This window comes from Phyllostomus hastatus, unplaced genomic scaffold (assembly GCF_019186645.2).
Source record: "Phyllostomus hastatus isolate PE091 unplaced genomic scaffold, TTU_PhHast_1.1 phas_scaffold_1066, whole genome shotgun sequence".
Taxonomy (NCBI): Eukaryota; Metazoa; Chordata; class Mammalia; order Chiroptera; family Phyllostomidae; genus Phyllostomus; species Phyllostomus hastatus.
Window position 1 is genome coordinate 23541794 of NW_025334004.1, and position 17379 is coordinate 23559172.

General features: G+C 55.7%; 2 protein-coding genes across 8 annotated transcripts in view; one reads left to right on the forward strand and one right to left on the reverse strand.

Moving 5' to 3' along the window:
* The window catches only part of VWA2 (von Willebrand factor A domain containing 2), a 40395-nt gene extending 28144 nt beyond the window's left edge, over positions 1–12251 (forward strand). For both annotated transcript variants that reach the window (XM_045854228.1, XM_045854229.1), the window contains exons 7-14: positions 99–232; positions 791–923; positions 2947–3002; positions 4675–4782; positions 5863–6435; positions 8443–8994; positions 9680–9805; positions 10641–12251. In XM_045854228.1, coding sequence (XP_045710184.1) covers positions 99–232; positions 791–923; positions 2947–3002; positions 4675–4782; positions 5863–6435; positions 8443–8994; positions 9680–9805; positions 10641–10759 — 1801 coding nt within the window. In that variant the 3' untranslated portion in view covers positions 10760–12251. The remainder of the gene's footprint in view (positions 1–98; positions 233–790; positions 924–2946; positions 3003–4674; positions 4783–5862; positions 6436–8442; positions 8995–9679; positions 9806–10640) is intronic.
* A 1362-nt stretch (positions 12252–13613) lies between these two features.
* AFAP1L2 (actin filament associated protein 1 like 2) overlaps positions 13614–17379 on the reverse strand; it is a 93602-nt gene continuing 89836 nt past the window's right edge. For 4 of the 6 annotated variants that reach the window (XM_045854185.1, XM_045854182.1, XM_045854186.1 and 1 more), the window contains 6 exons: positions 17085–17321; positions 16826–17000; positions 16427–16582; positions 15535–15728; positions 15296–15412; positions 13614–14490 (listed from right to left, as the gene is read on the reverse strand). In XM_045854185.1, the coding sequence (XP_045710141.1) occupies positions 14464–14490; positions 15296–15412; positions 15535–15728; positions 16427–16582; positions 16826–17000; positions 17085–17321 (906 nt within the window). In that variant the 3' untranslated portion in view covers positions 13614–14463. The remainder of the gene's footprint in view (positions 14491–15295; positions 15413–15534; positions 15729–16426; positions 16583–16825; positions 17001–17084; positions 17322–17379) is intronic. The other 2 variants (XM_045854184.1, XM_045854187.1) reach the window with 1 other exon arrangement.

The following is a 17379-nucleotide window of genomic DNA, read 5'->3' on the forward strand; positions in this document are numbered from 1 at the left end:
CACAAGGAGCCCATGTTCTGGAAGATGGGCGGGGCAGGAGGAAGGTGGGTTTGGAGTGACAAGACAATGTAATGTCTCTGCTGGCACCTGGGGCACAGGTGGGAGGAGCTGCACACGCTGGCCAGTGAGCCCAGGGAGCAGCACGTGCTGATGGCTGAGCAGGTGGAGGACGCCACCAACGGCCTCTTCAGCACCCTCAGCAGCTCCGACATCTGCACCTTCGCCTCTCCAGGTAGGCCTTCCAGCCTGGGGAGGCGCGGGCTTGCCCTCGTGGAAGTGGGGTGTGGGGTGAGGGTTCCCCAAGTGTGAGGTCAGGACTCGGGATCCTCCCCAGGAAGGGTGGTGAGAGACCGGGGCCCACCAGCTTCGGCCCTGGGGCCCTCTGCTGTGTTCTGCCTCCCTGTGTCAGGCCCTGCGGGTTGCTCAGCTGGAACCCTGAGCTTCTCTCCATGGGGTAAAGGGGCCCAGGACTTGGGAGCACGTGGGGCCCCTGTGCCTGTCCCCTGCTGTGGTCAGCACATGGCACTTCAGCTGCGTTTGTAGTTGTCTTCGTCAGGGTCCACCGGAGCAAGTGAAGCATGTTATAGGAAACATACATGTGGGAACATGATGTAAAAGCTATGCAGGGCAGGGCCTGTACAGAGGAGATGCCCAGAGATGGGCCACCCAGTAAGGAGCAGAGCGCAGCCCCTCCCCGGTGTGCTGGGCCCAGGGGTGGGGGTGGAGGTACCACAGTGGGGGAAGGAGGTGTAACCCTGTCTTCTCCGTTGGGCGTGTGCTGTCGACACAGACTGCAAGGTCCAGCCTCACCCCTGTGAGCGCAAGACGCTGGAGACGGTCAGGGAGCTTGTCGGCAACGCCATGTGCTGGAGAGGATCTCGGGGGACCGATGGTGTGCTGGCCGCACTCTGTCCCTTCTCCAGGTGTGTCCGTGTGGTCTGGGGTCAGGGCCCGAGGGCATGGCCTGGTTGGGGGCGGAGATTCCCAAGGCTGAGCACTCAGGAGCTGCAGGGCTTGGAGGAGTCCTGGGAGGGAGCCAGGGACAGAGCTCCCTGGGTGTAGGGAGGGGTGGCCAGGGCACGGCCGTGCTGGAGGCTGGTGAGTGAGCCAAGAGCTGTCCTGCAGGGCAGCGCTCTGCACGTGGGATGGTTCCTCGGAGCACCAGTTTCCATACTTCTGGGGGCTAAGTGAGGCAATAGGCTTAAGACCTTGGATGGATTTCAGTGGGGAGGACATGGTGATGCTGGAATCTTCAGGACTGGAGCTCTGGCATTCCAGAGTGCCTGCTGCCCAGCCAGCAGCCTGCTCCTTGCACGTCCCTGGACTGTCCTTTGACACTTTATCCAGACACTTTATGCAGCCCAGTGCCTGGCCGGCACCGGTGAGCCGGCCTCTCGCCCTGCCTGGAGGGCCAGCGTGGCGTATGACCCAGCTGCATCTTGGCCCCTTTGCGCGCCCTCCAATGAGATCAGATCGTGCACAGCAATGGGATGGGCTGGCCGAACAGCCTGAGGGCCCTGCTGGGCCGATGCAGGGCCCAAAGGCGGCCTTGGCAGGGCAGGACCGTGCCCCACTCGTGGTTCAGAGGAAGCGGGCCTCATGCCACCTCAGAGCCCGTGGAGGCTCCCTTCAGCTCCTGAGGTTTCCTGTGAAAGGAGGCACCTCTTTGTTCTCCAGTGACCGAGTTCCAGGTGCTGTCCTGAGCCACGCAGCGTGCAGAGAGGAGCAGGCACAGTCGCTGCCCCCAGGATGCCCCAGGTCAAGAGGGGCCATTGGACAGGAGGACCAGTGACCACCCTGAGAGGTGCCAGGACGGGGCCTGTCCTCCCTGGGATGAACAGTGCACTAATGCTGGAGGCTCCCACAAGAAGGCCTGCATAGAATAAGCTCTTCGTCGGTTCCCTCATTCAAGAAATACTCACCGCGGCCTCCTGAGTTGCCGGCACTGTCCCAGGTCCCTGGGAATCAGCATGAACAGCTCAGCAACATCTGCCCTCAGCTCGCAAGCTGACACTCCAGTGGCAGGAGGCAGCAGTCGAGAAAATGAACCTATAAAATAAACTAGGAGGCAGCTGAGGGCAGGGGCTTTGGAGTTGGATGGTGGAGTTCGGGTCCCACCTCTGCTGTGTTCTAGTAATTGCGTGACTTCGAGCACCCTAATCCAGCCCTCTGAGCCCATGTCTGCTTCTGGAAGGTGGGGATAGCTCTCTCCAGGTGGATTCGAGGTAACCATGGGGACATCTGGAGCACGGAAGCCACCAGAGGAAAGGTGGCCCCTGTGTTATCACAGAGTGTCAGCACTCGAGCAGACCCCAGACGTCATCAAGTGGTTTTCCAGTGGTTGGAAAATCTTGAGCTGCTCCGCCTCAGACAGACACTTGAGCAGACCAGAAAGATGACATTTGGGGTAAAGGGGTGGGGCTGTGGCACTGGGGTGGCCTGGCACCCTGGCCACTCAGGCTCCTTCCGTCCATCGAGGCCCCAGGGAACGCAGCTGAAAACTACAGTAAGAGTTACTCTGTACAAGGAGGTACCAAAGACCAGAGAAGGAAAATAACTTGCCTAGGGTCACACAGCCAGAATCCAGTTGCCTAATTCCTGGTTTCCCACCCCCTGCCCCCTGCCTTGTGCCGGCCCCAGGAAGTAACTTGTAATGGAAAGCTGTTCTCGCCGTTAAGAGTTTTGAACACAGGTGTCTCTAACTTCTGACACGATGGCCACCTTACATTGTCTTTTTATTTTTTTGTTTCCTCTGGGTAGATTGATACATTCCCTTCTCTATATGCAGATAAAAGCTGGGGCAGAATCTGGAAAGAAAACAAGGAAGTCTTTCTTGGCCAGCTTCTGCACTGGAATTTGCTATCAGCTTTGTGTTTTAAATAACCCTCCCAGTTTCTGCCCTCCTGTTACTACTCTGATTTCTCCGTTTGTTTCCTTCAATGGCAGCTGGAGGAAAGTGTTCTTAACCCACCCCGCCACCTGCTACAGGACCATCTGCCCAGGTACAGGCTGCCCCCTGGATTCTCCTGCTCTGTCCGGGCCGTGGGACTCGGCTCGTCTTTTGTCTGGTGTGGAGTGTTGGCTCGTGCCAGGCTGTTCTCAGACTTTCCCTGGATTGGTTCACGCCGTCCTCACACTCGCGCTGTGGAGCGAGTTCAGTTTCACCCCTTTCTAGAGGAGGTTACTAGAACTGGGGGCGGGGCGCTCATGAAGGTGCCTGAGTAGGTGGAGGAGGCCATGTTCATTAACTCCAGGGTCCAAAGGCTCTCTGTCCTGCTGTGCCAGCCCACAGAGGCTGTTGACAGTTATGGGTGAACCTGAGAAACAGCACCACCTGCACCACAGTGTTTCCTGAGTCTTAGGACGCCCACGCTCTTGGATTCATGTCACCGAGACCTTCGTCCTTGTCAAGCTCAGGTCCAGCTCTGGTTAATCACGATGGCCACCTGGGGCTCCCCCGGGCCTCCTTTGCAGCCGTGGGCCACCAGGGAATGTTGTGCAGTCTGCTAGGGCTGCAATGACAGAATAGGGCAGACCGGTGGCTTCAACAACAGAAATGTATTTTCTCACAGTTCTGGAGGCGGCAAGTCCAAGATCAAGGTGCCAGCAAGTTTGGTGTCTTCTGATCCCTCTCTACTTGGCTTGCAGATGATAATTTTGTCATTGTGTCCTCACATGGCCTTTGCTCTGTGCATGTCCCCGGTGTCTCCTCTTCTTCTAAGGACACCAATCATATTGGATTGGGACCCACCCTATGACCTCATTTAGCCTTAATTTCCTCTTTAAAAGCCCTCTGTCCAAACACTGTTATGTTCTAAGGTATCGAGGGTTAGGACTTCTACATAGGAATTTGGGGCGGGGGACACAGTTCAGTCCCTAACAGTCCAGGTCCCACGGGCACATCCCCAGGTGAGCCCGGAGCTCACCACTGAGTGTCCTCTACCACCCACACCCCCCTCCTGTACCTACCTCCTCTCCTTCCCCCCTTTGCTGTACGTTGTTGCAGCTATTGGGGTGGCCAAAAAGTCCGTTTAGCTTTTTCCCATAAAATAAAAACACATTTTTCATTTTCACCAATAACTTTATTTGGATACTTTAAATATGGCCATTATCTCCTGCTATTGGCTTCTAGTGGGTAGAGGCCAGGGGTGCTGCTAAACATCTTCCAATGCATCAGATGGCCCCACAGCAAAGAATTAGTTGGCCAAAATGTCAGTAGTACCAAGGAACTTTGCAAACCATTTCTGACACATTCGATCAGTCACAGCACCTTCTCCATACACTGCGCAATTTCTTTTGTGTGTGTTTCAGTTGCGTTTTTACTTCCCTGAAATAATTAAGCACACTGTGCCAAAAATGTTGTGCATCTTGTTCCATCTTCAATGTAAAAATGGCTGCACAAAAATTCACCAGTGTTGATAAGCTTTTAAATGCATGCTGATATGACAGCTATCACAATGCAATCTAACCAAATTGTTTCAAATAAACTTAAAGACAAGTAAGTGCTACGAGAGCCATTGTACAGAAAAAAACTAAACAAGCTTTTTGGCCAACCCAGTAGTTTCTTCGTGGTCCCTGGGGGTGGGGGTGTTGCACTGTGGTGAGACAGGGGGGCTGCTGGACTCATGCCTGGGGGCTGGCGTGCCAGGCTGTTCATGGGCATCTCTCTCACAGGCCCCTGTGACTCCCAGCCTTGCCGGAACGGAGGCACGTGTGTTCCAGAAGGACTGGACAGGTACCACTGCCTCTGCCCGCCGGCCTTCAGAGGGGAAGCTACCTGCGGTACGTGTGGACGCGCTTCTAAGATGGACCGTTGGGGACCACTGGGGAGCGGTGGTGTCCAGGCTCCCCCTGTCTCACCTCTCCCCCCTCAAGCTACTGGGTAGAAACGGGCCCTGGAGGTTTAGAGCCACCTGCTAACCAAGTCCGCCACTGCTGTGATGTCTCCTGCGATACGGCCTCTGAGTGCTCCGTGAGTAAACAGCTCAGCTGGTGAGGCTCCAGGCAAGACAGTGGCTTATGCGCTTAAGAATGGCCACCGCCTGACCTTTGAGTGCCGCTGAGCCCAGCTGCAGGCTGGGGCCGGCCCAACTCGGGGTCCTGGCTCTGGGCAGAGCCGCTTGTCCCCTTTGCTAGGAGCAGGAGCCTCAGCCCTTTTTGGTTTTAGAGGTATGAAATGGGGCCTGTAATGGGCTTCCCTCCATAGGTTTGTTGGGAGCTTGAAATCAGATTTCGTACAGGGTGGGGCAAAAGTAGGTTTACAGTGTTGAGTACGCAAAACAAAACGTTTATCCTGGTGTTAGTTATTAATTATTGTATTATTTTCCATTCGAACAACTGTGAACCTGCTTTTGCCCCACTCTGTAGGTTAAAGTGCTTAGCACAGTGCCTGATACATAGTAGGGGTTTGTTTAATAACTTTTACAAAAATGTAGTGCTGGGTCAATCGGAGATGTGCGTGGGAGAAACCAGTCTTGACCTTCTGCCCTACAAGCCCCACGGAAATCGATTCCGGGTGGATCATAGATCTCAGTGTGAAAAGGCAGAGCCAGGAACCCTCTGTTTTCCCATCGGAGCGTGTCTTCTCGGTTTCTCAGACAGGACCCAAGAAGCACCAGCCATCACGGTGGGTGGTGGGGGGGGAGTTACAGCACAGACTGTGGTTTTCACACAGTGGTTGGGTGGAGACCCTTGGCTAGAGCCAGGAGGAAGCGCTCTGTGATGTGCCCTTGGTCCCTCCACCCCGTCTCCCTCTGGGGACAGGGGTTTCTCCTGCCCGGTGGGGTGCTGGGGCCTCCTGGGTGGGGCGGTGACCGGCCTGCTCCAGGCGGCCGCGATGTGACGGCCGCTGTGACTCTGCAGCCCCGACGCTAAGCCTGGAATGCAGAATCGACGTCCTCTTCCTGCTGGCCAGCTCGGCGGGCACCACGCTGGAGGGCTTCCTGCAGGCCAAGGCCTTCGTGAGGCGGTTTGTGCAGGCGTCGCTCAATGAGGACGCGCGGGCCCGCGTGGGTGTGGCCCGGTACAGCCAGGAGCTGGAGGTGGCAGTGCCCGTGGGCGAGTACCAGGACGTGCCCCACCTGGTCAGGAGCCTGGACGCCATCCCCTTCAGCGGAGGGGCCACCCTCACAGGCAGTGCCCTGCGGCAGGCGGCAGAGCGCGGCTTTGGGAGCGCCCGCAGGACGGGCCAGGACCGTCCTCGCCGAGTGGTGGTCCTGCTCACGGAGTCACGCTCCGAGGACGAGGTGGCCGGTCCGGCGCGTCACGCGAGGGCCCAAGAGCTGCTCCTGCTGGGCGTGGGCAGTGAGGCCGTGCGGGCAGAGCTGGAGGAGATCACGGGCAGCCCGGAGCACGTCATGGTCTACGCCGAGCCACAGGACCTCTTCGACCAAATCCCAGAGCTGCAGGGGAAGCTGTGCAGCCGGCCGCGGCCAGGTGAGACCCACGTGCCCGTGCCCGCGCCCGCTGTGGAGCAACCTCTCAGCCTGACCCCGGGCCCTCGGTCAGGGGCAGGCCCTTCCCTTTTTTCTACCAAGGCCTGTGCCTATGGGCTGGAACCACTTTAATGTATTAGCCACATGAATAACTTCTCAGTTTACTGGTTGATAAAATGGGGCCAATCATAGCACCTTCTGGAGGGGTTTTGTGAGGATTAAGTAAGACAAGCCACGTCCACAGAGTAGGCACTCAGAAAATAGTAGGCGTTGCTATTTGTCATTGTTTGCATTCATTCATTATTATTATTATTAACAAGGAGCTTGGAATCTACAAAGCATGCCATAGAAGAGCAGCCTTCCAGCTGCTTCCACGGGAGGTGGGTGTATTCCTACCATGCACACGCACTCACATGCACACGCATACACAATTGAAACGATCATTTCGTGGAACAGTACTTGTCCTGTCTACCTGAAATGTGCTCTAATATTTCCCATTGGGCTGCTTGACCCATGAAGTTGATTCTGTGACCCCCCCCATTGCAGGGGGCGGGTGGTCCGGAGAACGCTGCCCCCTGGGAGCTGACATTCCTGTTGGTGGGCAGGGCGTGGTCCGAGGTGTGAGACGTGGGAGCTGAAACATGTCCTGGACGGGGCCCTCGATTTCTCCCTCAGCCGTGGCAGGAGGCAGCCGCGTGTGGAATTCAGCTCCTCGGCCCCAGAGGTCTCTCTGGTGAGACCTTCCTTCTTGCCCCTCCGGTCTAGGCTCCCCGTGGCAGCCAGAGTAGGTTTTTTAAAAAGAGTTTTCGACTTACAGAAAACCTGTAGCAGTGATAGAGTTCTCATATGCTCCACACCCTCTGTCCCTCTTGTACAATGTTAACAAGGTGCATTTGTCACAATTAGGGAAGCGATGGTGATGCATTATTAAAGTCTATACATTATTCCGATTTCCTTAGTTTTAATCTAATGTTCTTTTTTGGTCCTAAGGATTCCCTCCAGGACACCACATTACATTTAGTCACTGTCTCCTTAAACTCCTCTTGGCCGTGACAGCGTCTCAGGCCTTCCTTGGGCTAGAGTGGTTTTTAACAAGCTATAAATCAGATCCCCTTACTCTGTACTTAAACGTTTCCAGTGGTTCCCCTCTGCATTTGGAATGCAACCCAAACTCCTGCTGGTTTCGGAGAGCTCCCTGCGGTCTGGTCCCTGCCCATCTCTCTGCTGCTCCTGTGTGGGGTAGGGGGCACCCCAGGGCCCCTCCCCGTCTCCCCACCCTCCATCTCAGACTGACTCCACCTCCTCGGAGAAGTCCTGACCACGCCTCCCAACCCACGCACGTTGCTCCTGCGGGTGCCTCTTGGAGTGCCCTGCTTTTCCCCTCACGGCTGCTCATATAACTTGTCATTCTACGTGGGATTCACGCCTGTGTCCCCACGGCCTGTCAGCCCACCTGTGGCAGGCATTTAGTATCCTGTAGACAGTGCATGGCACACGGAGGGTGCTCAGTGATGGGGCGGAGGAGGGTACAGGTGAGGTTGCTCTCACAAAGGGTCCTCGGAGCTCAATGGCTTACACGTGATAGACATTTATTTCGCTCATAACCATTCACAGGTGAGTGGCCTGGGCCAGTAGGCCGGCTTGGCTACCTTGTTGGTCCGCCTCCAGGTCCAAGGTCACTTTCTCAGCAGGAAGGGGTGAGAGGGGGAGGGGAAGTGGAAGGCAAGCAGCTTCCTTTTGAGGATATAACTTGGAAATTGCACCATTACTCCCAATCATATCCTATCAGGTAGAAATTAGACGCACGGCCACACCTAGCTGCCAGGGAGGCCGAGAAGTTGGTCTAGCCAGGCATTCCCACGTCCCGCTGATATTCCAGCAGAAGGTGGCGGGCAGCCACTGCGGTGGACAGACAGCAGACTGCTGTCGCCACCCTGCTGGCCTGGTCTAGAGGAGGGGCTCCGCCTGGCAGAGCCTGGCCCTGAGGCCGCTCTGCTTGCTTCCGCAGGCTGCCAGGCGCAGTCGCTGGACCTGGTCTTCATGCTGGACGCCTCGGCCTCCGTGGGGCCTGAGAATTTCGCCCAGATGCAGAGCTTCGTGAGAAGCTGCGCCCTCCAGTTTGACGTGAACCCCGACGTGACACAGATCGGCCTGGTGGTATACGGCCGCCAGGTCCAGACGGTTTTCGGGCTGGACACCCACGTCACCCGTCCTGCCGTGCTGCGAGCCACGAGCCAGGCCCCCTACCTGGGTGGGGCGGGCTCGGCAGGCACAGCCTTGCTGCACATCTATGACAAGGTGATGACCGTCCAGAGGGGCGCCCGGCCCGGCGTCCCCAAGGCTGTGGTGATGCTCACAGGTGGGCGGGGGGCGGAGGACGCAGCCGTCCCCGCCCAGAAGCTGAGGAACAACGGTGTGTCCGTCCTGGTGGTGGGCGTGGGGCCGGTGCTGAGGGACACTCTGCGGAGGCTCGCGGGTCCCCGGGATTCCCTGATCCATGTGGCGGCCTACGCGGACCTGAGGTTTCACCAGGACACGCTCATCAAGTGGCTCTGTGGAGGTGAGTGGGGGAATCCACACCCTTCAGGCTGCCTCCAAGGCGGCACATCTCAGCCTGAACCTTCACATACATCTTTGCAAGGGGCACAGCTCTTCCTGGCTACTGGGCGCTTTCCACGTGCCAGGTTCTGAGCTAAATCCCAAGTTCACGTGACATCCTGTGGTAGGCGCAGCCACCCTATTTTGACGTTCAGGCTCCAGAAAATTTAACACAGCTACTCCTCCCCAAACTTGAGAGTGTATGCACTCCATTTAAACAGAAGACTTCTCTCTGATCACTAGGATACCAACACATCCCTCAAGGTTGACACTGACCCTGACAGTGAATGCCAGGACAAGGAGCCAACACAGCCAGGTCAGCCTGGCTCCAAGGCCTCCTGTTGCCATGACATCCTTCCCGCCTGTTCTAAGGCATGTGGCCGTCCTGTGGAAGCGGTGCTGGGAGCCTGGCGCCTCCGGGAGAAAGTCTCTGCATGCGTGTAGGACAGCTGGGTGGGAGTTAGCTCTTTGATCTGGCCAGGCAGTGCAGAGCACCTTCCAGTGCTAGCCTGTGGCTTCAGGGCCCACAGCAGCACTAGGATGGGTAAGACCCTACCTTTGGGGCCTCACAGCTATACGGGGGCTTCCTTAGAGGAGGGGTTCTTTGAGGCTGACCCAGCCTGCACCCACCGGGCCCTTTCTTGTAGAAGCCAAGCGGCCCATCAACCTCTGCAAACCCAGCCCCTGCATGAATGAGGGCACCTGCGTCCTGCGCAACGGGAGTTACCTCTGCACGTGCCGAGATGGTTGGGAGGGCCCCCACTGCGAGAACCGTGAGTGGGGCCCTTGCTCTGCCCCTGTGAGCCGGGGGGGCGGGGGGACAGGTGGCCGAGCCCAGGGAACTCAGCTGAAGGCAGGCTCTAGGGCTTTGGCTCCGTGGGAGGAATCAGAGCATCATCTGGTCACGCAAGAAACACGTAGCGGGGGCCTCCTACATCCCAGGCATTGTTCTGGGTGCGGGGATCCTAGCAGTGAGCGAGAGGGTCAGAATCTTTGCCCTCGTGGAGCTTCCGTGCACGTGGGGGAGCCAGACAGTAAATAGGTAGAACGTGTAGTAGATTGGATGATGCTCCGCACGTGAGCAAAACAGTGGAGACTGGGAGGAAGGCTCCGAGCGAGGTCTCGGTTAGGAGCACGGTGCAGCCAGAGGGACTGGGCGACAGGGTGTGGGCCCAGAGGCAGGGGGGCGGGTAGATGTGTGGAAGCCAGTGGGAGTTTTGTTCTGAGTGTTCCCACTTGCTTGGTGAGGCGGGAGGAACCCGCTGAGAGTGAGGGTGGGGAGGTGGTGCAGGAGGCTGGAGGAGAGAGGCAGACCAGACTACGGTTGTAGAGGATGATTGCTGGGCGGAGCCCCGGGCCCACCTGGGGCCTGTTGTCGAATTTAAGTTAGAACGCCGCAACCACGATCCCCACTGGAGCCTCGGGTGCTCAGTCGCTGGCAGAGGTGGGCCTCCTGGAGGCCGGGGAGTGGACCTGAAGGGGCCTTTGACCGGCATCTTTCCCTTGGGTTGTGGAGTAAGAGCAAGACGTGCAGGCCCCCATGTGGCTGCTGATTGGGTGAGAGGACTCGGCCACACCTCACGTCCTCACAGTTCGCTTCTTTCCCAGGAGCCGTGAGAGGAGATGCCCTCCAGCCACGGGGCTCCCGCCGCCGCCAGCCTGCAGGACAGCAGCGGCCGGGCCCCACCCAGCACCCCCGGAGGAGGCCTGGCCGCGCGGGACGCTGAACGGACGCCGGTCCTCAATGCAGCGGCCCATCTCGTGGGGTCCTGTGAGCACCCACGTCCCGCTCTGCCCCAGACCCTTCCGCCCACTTCCCTCACCCAGGGAGAAGAGACGTCCCCGCTGTAGACTGTGCTGCTTAGGGACACGGTAGCAGTTGGCTTCGCCCCCTACTGACGATGTTGAACACTCCTGACATGTGAGTGAATGTTTCCTTTCTGTGCCCAGCTGTGCCCTGTTGAGCTTGTCCCCGGCCACCTGCCCCCTGAGGAGAAACAAAGGAACCTGGAGACTTTGGAGGGCCTGTGTGAAGCCCATCTAACAGATGGCCCGTAGAATGTTGTCGGGACAGTGACACTCACAAGGAGGCAGTGACTAGAGGGACATGGCGATGGCATTTCAAGACGGAGAAAGTGTGGACCTTTTCACACATCCTTCCCTAAAGATGTCCTAGAGGCGTCCGTGGTTTTGGTTTGAAGAGGAACTGGAGCGGCATTTGTGATTTGTGCCCACGGGGTCTGTGTCGGGGGGGAGACTCTGAAAAGGCCCAGACTGGAATGTGACTGTGATCCACCAGCGTGCTTGACGGCGGGGGAGGGGCCGTGTGCAGCTGGCCTGGGTACCGGGCCTCCTCCTCTCGGAGGGCGGAGGGCGGGGTGAGGGGTTCCTTCAGAGTTTGCTCAGGAGGGCTGAATCATGGGGTGTTTACGGAGTGCTTTGCTTACTCTCCTTTTAGCAGGGCAAGGAGCGATCGCATTCTTAAACTCAGCAAATAGAGGAGAAAGACACTTTAGAGGGATTTTATTGTTTTAAACAATCTAGGGCCTTGTTTTGCTTTTGTATGTGTGGTTTTTAAAGGATGTCAAGAAATGATGTTGGGTATTTATTGAACGGAAGTATCTGTATCGATCTGGCCAAGAGGCGTCGGTCGGAAAGCGCTCTGGCAAACCCGGCCTCCCCCACCCCTGCCGTCTGCAGGAGCCAGTTCTTCCCGCTTGTAGTTTTCAGTAGAAACTGTCGTCGCGCTCTGCCCTAAACCCAGTCACTTTATCATAGCCTTTCTCTGGAATATAGCTAATGTCATGCTTTATATGCAAATGCTCAGGCTACCCCTTAGCTGCCAGAACGTCAAGATTTCAGGTGCTGGGAACGCACCTGAAAGAGGTTATCACCGTGGTGTCAGATGTTGGAAATAAAATGTCTGCTGTGCCAAGACGGTCACTCCAGTCCTTTGGGTTCCAGGATAGTTTCATTGCTGACATTAACAAGCTGGGCTTGGCGGAAGGCCACATCAGAGCAAGGCCACACGTCTGCCCAGCAGGTGCTGATAGGGGAGGTTGGAGAAGCTACATTCATCCGCTGTCTTTCAAATGCACAGCAGTTTCACCATTTTGTAGCATGGGTTGTCTGGTTCAAGGCTATTTGGATGCCCCATTTGAACTGCTTGGACTTAAAAAAAAACAAACCCAAAACTCTGGGTTACATATTAAAGGCTTACTGTTTCTAGTCTGAGATCCTAGCTCTTGAATTATTTTTTATTTTTTATTTTTTTTTACCTTTTCTAGCAAAGGCACCACCGAATAGTTGAATCCTTTCAATGTCTCAGGAGCAGCAAAGGGAACTCAAGTTGCCTTCTTTCTTTGAAAAGAAATTGGCTTTTAATTATATTGGAAATTTAAAACATTGCCCGTAAGCCATAAATCGTTTATTTTCTCTGAATGACCCTCATTCCAGCCAACTTGCTGAGCACACTTGTACAAATATTTGATTCTTTCACTTTTCTAGAAGAATATCATTTACAAATAATGACAGTTTTCTCTTCCTTTTGGGGTTTTATACTAATTTTTCTTGTCATTTTGCATTATTTGGGGCCTGCAGAATAATGTGTTAAAAACTAATAGCAATGGTGTGTATGTGGACATGAAGGGACATTTTCACCATTAGGTATTATTTTCTGTGGGTTACTTTCTAAGGGTAAGTAAGAATGCTTCTATTCCTAGATCACAAAGATTGTTGATTAGGAGTGTTGAGATCTGTGTTGTGTTTCCTTTGAGATGATGCTTTTCACATTTAACCTGTTTATATGGTAAGTTACTTGTTAGTATATTTGCAGTGGTGGAACCACCTTGATTCCTTGGGTCAACACGTCTGGTCATGACCTTCAAACACAGTGTGAATGTGCTTATTTAAAAAAATGGCAAACCCCAAACCTGGCTCACGGAGAACATGGATGCAACGAAAGACACGCTGAGGGGTCAGTCAGGGCAGAGCTGACGGGAGCCCGGAGCACCCATGCCGCCGGGATTTTGTACGTTACCGGTAAATGCTGCTAACGTAGCAGTTTGAGGAATGTGCACTCTCCGTTTTATAAAGTTGGCATAGCTCTGATACCAAAACCCCAAAAGAAAAATGCAAAAAAACCCCTCAAATCTTATTTTGGGGCATAATGAAAAAGTCTTAACAGAAAATAGTGGCAAGTTTTGTCATTGTAAAAATAAGCACATGTATGCTAGGAATTTTCTTAATTACTATTTAGGGCAACTTTCTAAGCACCAGTTTCTTTCCCCAAGAATTATGTAGGAATGTGTTTACCTGCTAGGAGTAATGACTTTCAGTCACTTGTATGACCAGTTTCTGCAGGTGTTTCTAGTGCATTCGGCACCGTTATACGACAATTCCATACTACTTGATTTAAAGAGACTTAACATCTCCGGCTACGACCCCACGCTGTGGTTCTACAGTTTTTGTTGCACGTATTTTGAAGTTCGGTGCGTACGTAGCCAGGATGTCCCCCGCTTAAAGCAGGAGTCGTCGAGCGCTGCCCCGAGGCACCCCAGGAACTACAAGACAACCCCAAAATACAATGAACATTTTATTCCTTTACAAAAAATGTAACTCACCACTGGGTCCAAGGACACCAAGTGCTTATGACAAAGGACGTAAATGCCCTGGGATTAGAAGAAAGACGGGAATGGAAAGGCCTTCCGTTCTCAGGAGCCAGTGTCCGAGGACTCTGGGCCACAGCCCCGGGGCGAGGCGGACGGCAGGGGAAATGTGTCAACCAGCGTCACACAAATAACGCAACGCCCTCCGAGACAGGAGGGGGCAGCGCTGCCCATTGTGCGAGAACAGGGAGACCACCCCAAACAAAAACCACTTTTTTTTTTCTTCTCAGAAGGGGCCTGGGCAAGAAGCACAACTTAAAAAACGGGGACTACGAGAGCATTATATTAAATAACTCTTCTCTTCAGAATGACCTGGCCACAGGACCGAATCTGTAAACACAAGGGAATCTTTTTTTCCACGGTGATAATAAAACGTCAGTTAAATCTCAACAGACAACTCCTCTGTTCTAAATTACAGGATTTATATAATACAGCGTCGCTTTAAAAAGTCCTTAATTTAGTGGGGACAGTGCTTCAGCTTGGTCCCCCAAATTGTCTCCTGTTAGCATGTCTCAAAAAGCACGCCACAGATGGTGTCGATGCTACGTTCACGACGCTCTTTTCGTCGAACTTTCTTTCGCTGCGAAAAGGGCCAGAGCCGCCTCCTGGCTGACGCTGTCCAGGCGCAGCGCCCCCCGTCCTGCTGTTTCCTTGCGCACAGACTCACCCTGTCCCAGAGCCGCTGCTTACACGAAGACGTGAGCGAAGCCGGATTGTCCCCAAGGTCCACACTGACAGCAGAGTCTTTAGAGAAAGCTTGTATCCTAACTTGTTCCTTTCTTCTCCCATTCCTAGGGTGCCATTCAAATACCAGCGCCCACCCCCCCAACAAAGAAGAAAGTTAGTTATCCGCTGCAGCAGTGCCCCTATGCATAGAAACTGGGGGGGAGAGAGAACGATTACGTTCCCTACCCCGTGCGTTCATCACGCTGTGGGGCACCCAGGGAGAGCCTGGGGGGCTGTGGCCCAGGAAGGTGCGCCGGGCAAGGCTCCCCTGCACTCAAGGCTTAGTCACCATTGCTGCAGGCGCCCCAAAATACCCCCAGCAGGCAAGCAGGAGAGAAATAAGGAGCCGAGTCTGCCAAGGGCACAGGTGGCTCTGGGCGCGTCCCTTAGTGCACGAATGTGTCAGGGATTAACAACACTTTTGTGCACCCTCGGGAAAACCCAGTCGTGGCATCCATTCCACACTGACGCCTTCCCGAGCCTTTTGTCACCTGCTGGCTGGGAGGCTTCAGGCAGCTCACGTCGTCGCCTGCCTGGGTTGGGTCAAGTTTTCACGGCAGCAGGCCCTTAGGGTCATTGACTTTGTGATCTGAAAACTGTCCGGTTCTAGTCTGTCCCTGAGCTGTAGCTGTCCCCCAGGTCCCCGGAACCTATGGATGACCGGGCGGAGGGTAGTTCAGGGATTCGTGCCCTCAGGCTGACGGGGGGTAGCCAGAGACTGAGCCAAAGGCAGAGTGGAAGCCCGAGGCAACCTTCTGCTGAGTGGTGGCCAAGGCAGGAAGGGCCACCCCGGTCATAGGAGGGGCCCCAACTTAGTGACTATTCTGCCGTCCATGGTGGTCATGAAGAAGGCCAGGAGTGTCCACTTACCTTGGCTTTCTGGAGGACTGTGCCTTTGCCCGTGACCATGACGGAAAGAGGTCTGTTCTTAAGCGCCGTTGCAGAGTTGACCGGGGTACACTCTGGGGCAGGGGCGGCAGCTTTGGGCTGTGGTGACAGGAGAGAGTAAGGCCTGTGCCAGGGGGAGGGGGACATGACCCCCCCCCCCCTCCCGCTCCTCCCCGACTCCAGTCCAACGGCTCAGGGGAACCGTGGCTCCTGGCACTCACTTGGGGGCTCACGTTCTCCAGGTGGGTGGTGTCCACTGTGGTGCCCAGTGTCACAGGCCCGGCCTCGGCCTTCTTCAGGTTGTCCTTCACTTGCACGATGCTGAGCTCGAGGTCCACGCGCCTTCTCTCCTCCACCCTGCACTGCTCGTCAATTTCCTTCAGCTTCTGCTCCAGGCTGGACAGGACTCCCTTATCTACAGGGGAAAATTTTTTAAAGATTTTATTTATTTATTTTTAGAGAGGGGAGGGAGGGAGAAAGAGAGGGAGAGAAACATTAATATGTGGTTGCCTCTTGCACACCCTCAACCTGGGATCTGGCCAACAACCCAGGCATGTGCCCTGACTGGGAATTGAACCGCCGACCCTTTGGTTTGCAGGTCCGCACTCAGTCCACTGAGCACCAGCCAGGGTGGAAGGGGAATTAAGTCAGTCGGGTCCTTTAAAAAGCAAGCTGCTAGGAAATGGCTGACGGGTGATACGAGGATGATCTGGAAAAGAATCTAGAGGGACTCAGATTCCTTTGCAAGCGTCCTAAGTCTTTGAAGGCTGGGAATTAAGGATGATGCAGGACCCGTGTCGTTAATGCAGGAACGATGACATGGGACCTCAGGAAGAGGCACTCTGTCCAAAGATGGACCAAGGAGTATACATTTGATTTAAGTGAAAATAAAATGCTTAAGGTCGAACAAACTGCAACTTTCAGAGGTGTCCTCCTCTAGCCAGCTTTTAAAGCGACCTCCTGTCCCAGAGGTCAGGGTCTCTGTGCACAAGACAGTGACCTTTCAGACAGGAGGCAGGGGACTTTGAGGGGGACCATGCACCTGTGCTGGAGGTCGGCAAGGCCTCGGACTGCGGGCCGGGGTCCAGGCTCCTCCCCCGGACGGCCCCTCACCTGTGCACTTGACCAGGGTCTCTCTCAGCTCCCGCTTCTCCTTCCGGAGCTGAGCCAGGTGCCCCCGGATCTCTTCCTTCTGCTTCTCCAGCCTCTCCTTCTCCTCTGTGTACCGCTTCACCTCGGCTTCTGTCCGGTTCTTGCCAAGTTTGATCTCTGCAAACCCGGAGAGGGCAGTCCCCGGGTCAGCCAGGCTGGAACACGAGGGCTGACCCCAGCCCAGTGCACAGGCCCAGAGGGAACCCGGAGCTCTGGCAGGAAGTCCGAGCCGGACGCCTGGCCAGCCGAGCAGGGGCGGGAAAGGAGACGGGGCCCACACCTTCCTCACTGTGTGACCTGGGGCGAGTCCCTTCCCCTCTCTGAGCTATTCCCAAGACATCTCTTATCCAGCACAGGTACCTGCAGGGGTCACCTTCAACTTGTCCTTCACAGGTGCGCTGGCCCCGGCTGGGGAGGCAGCCAAAGTGTCAGGGCAGCTCGGTGGGAAGGAGATTTTTTGCTGTTCGGTCTGGATTTTGACTGTGGTGATTCTCTGTGAAGCCTCCTCGGGCTCTGGACTCTCCTGCTGCACCTGCTTTTGCAGAAAGCAAACACGACTCAGCTGGCTCAGGGGCCTGGAGAGGTGGGGCCGGCTCACCAGCTGGGGGGCGACCTGTACCTGCAACTCGGGGGTCTCTGCGGACTTGACGAGAGGCTCGTCCGCTGCGGGGCCCGGGTCTGCAGGGAGAGGCTCGGCAGGAGGGTCCGGGCAGGGCGGGGTGGGGGAACACACCCGGGTCTGGGCGCCTGCCGGGCTGTGCAGGAAGGACTTGACCGGCGTGAGGTCCAGGTACACGTGGTCAGGGGTGTGCTCGCTTGGAGCCTCAGTGGCAGGGGTGGCTTCCTCGGGGTCTCCCTGCAGTGGGAAGAGGCGGGGGGCTGTCACCATCGCCTCTGCAGCCTGGCCGGAGGGG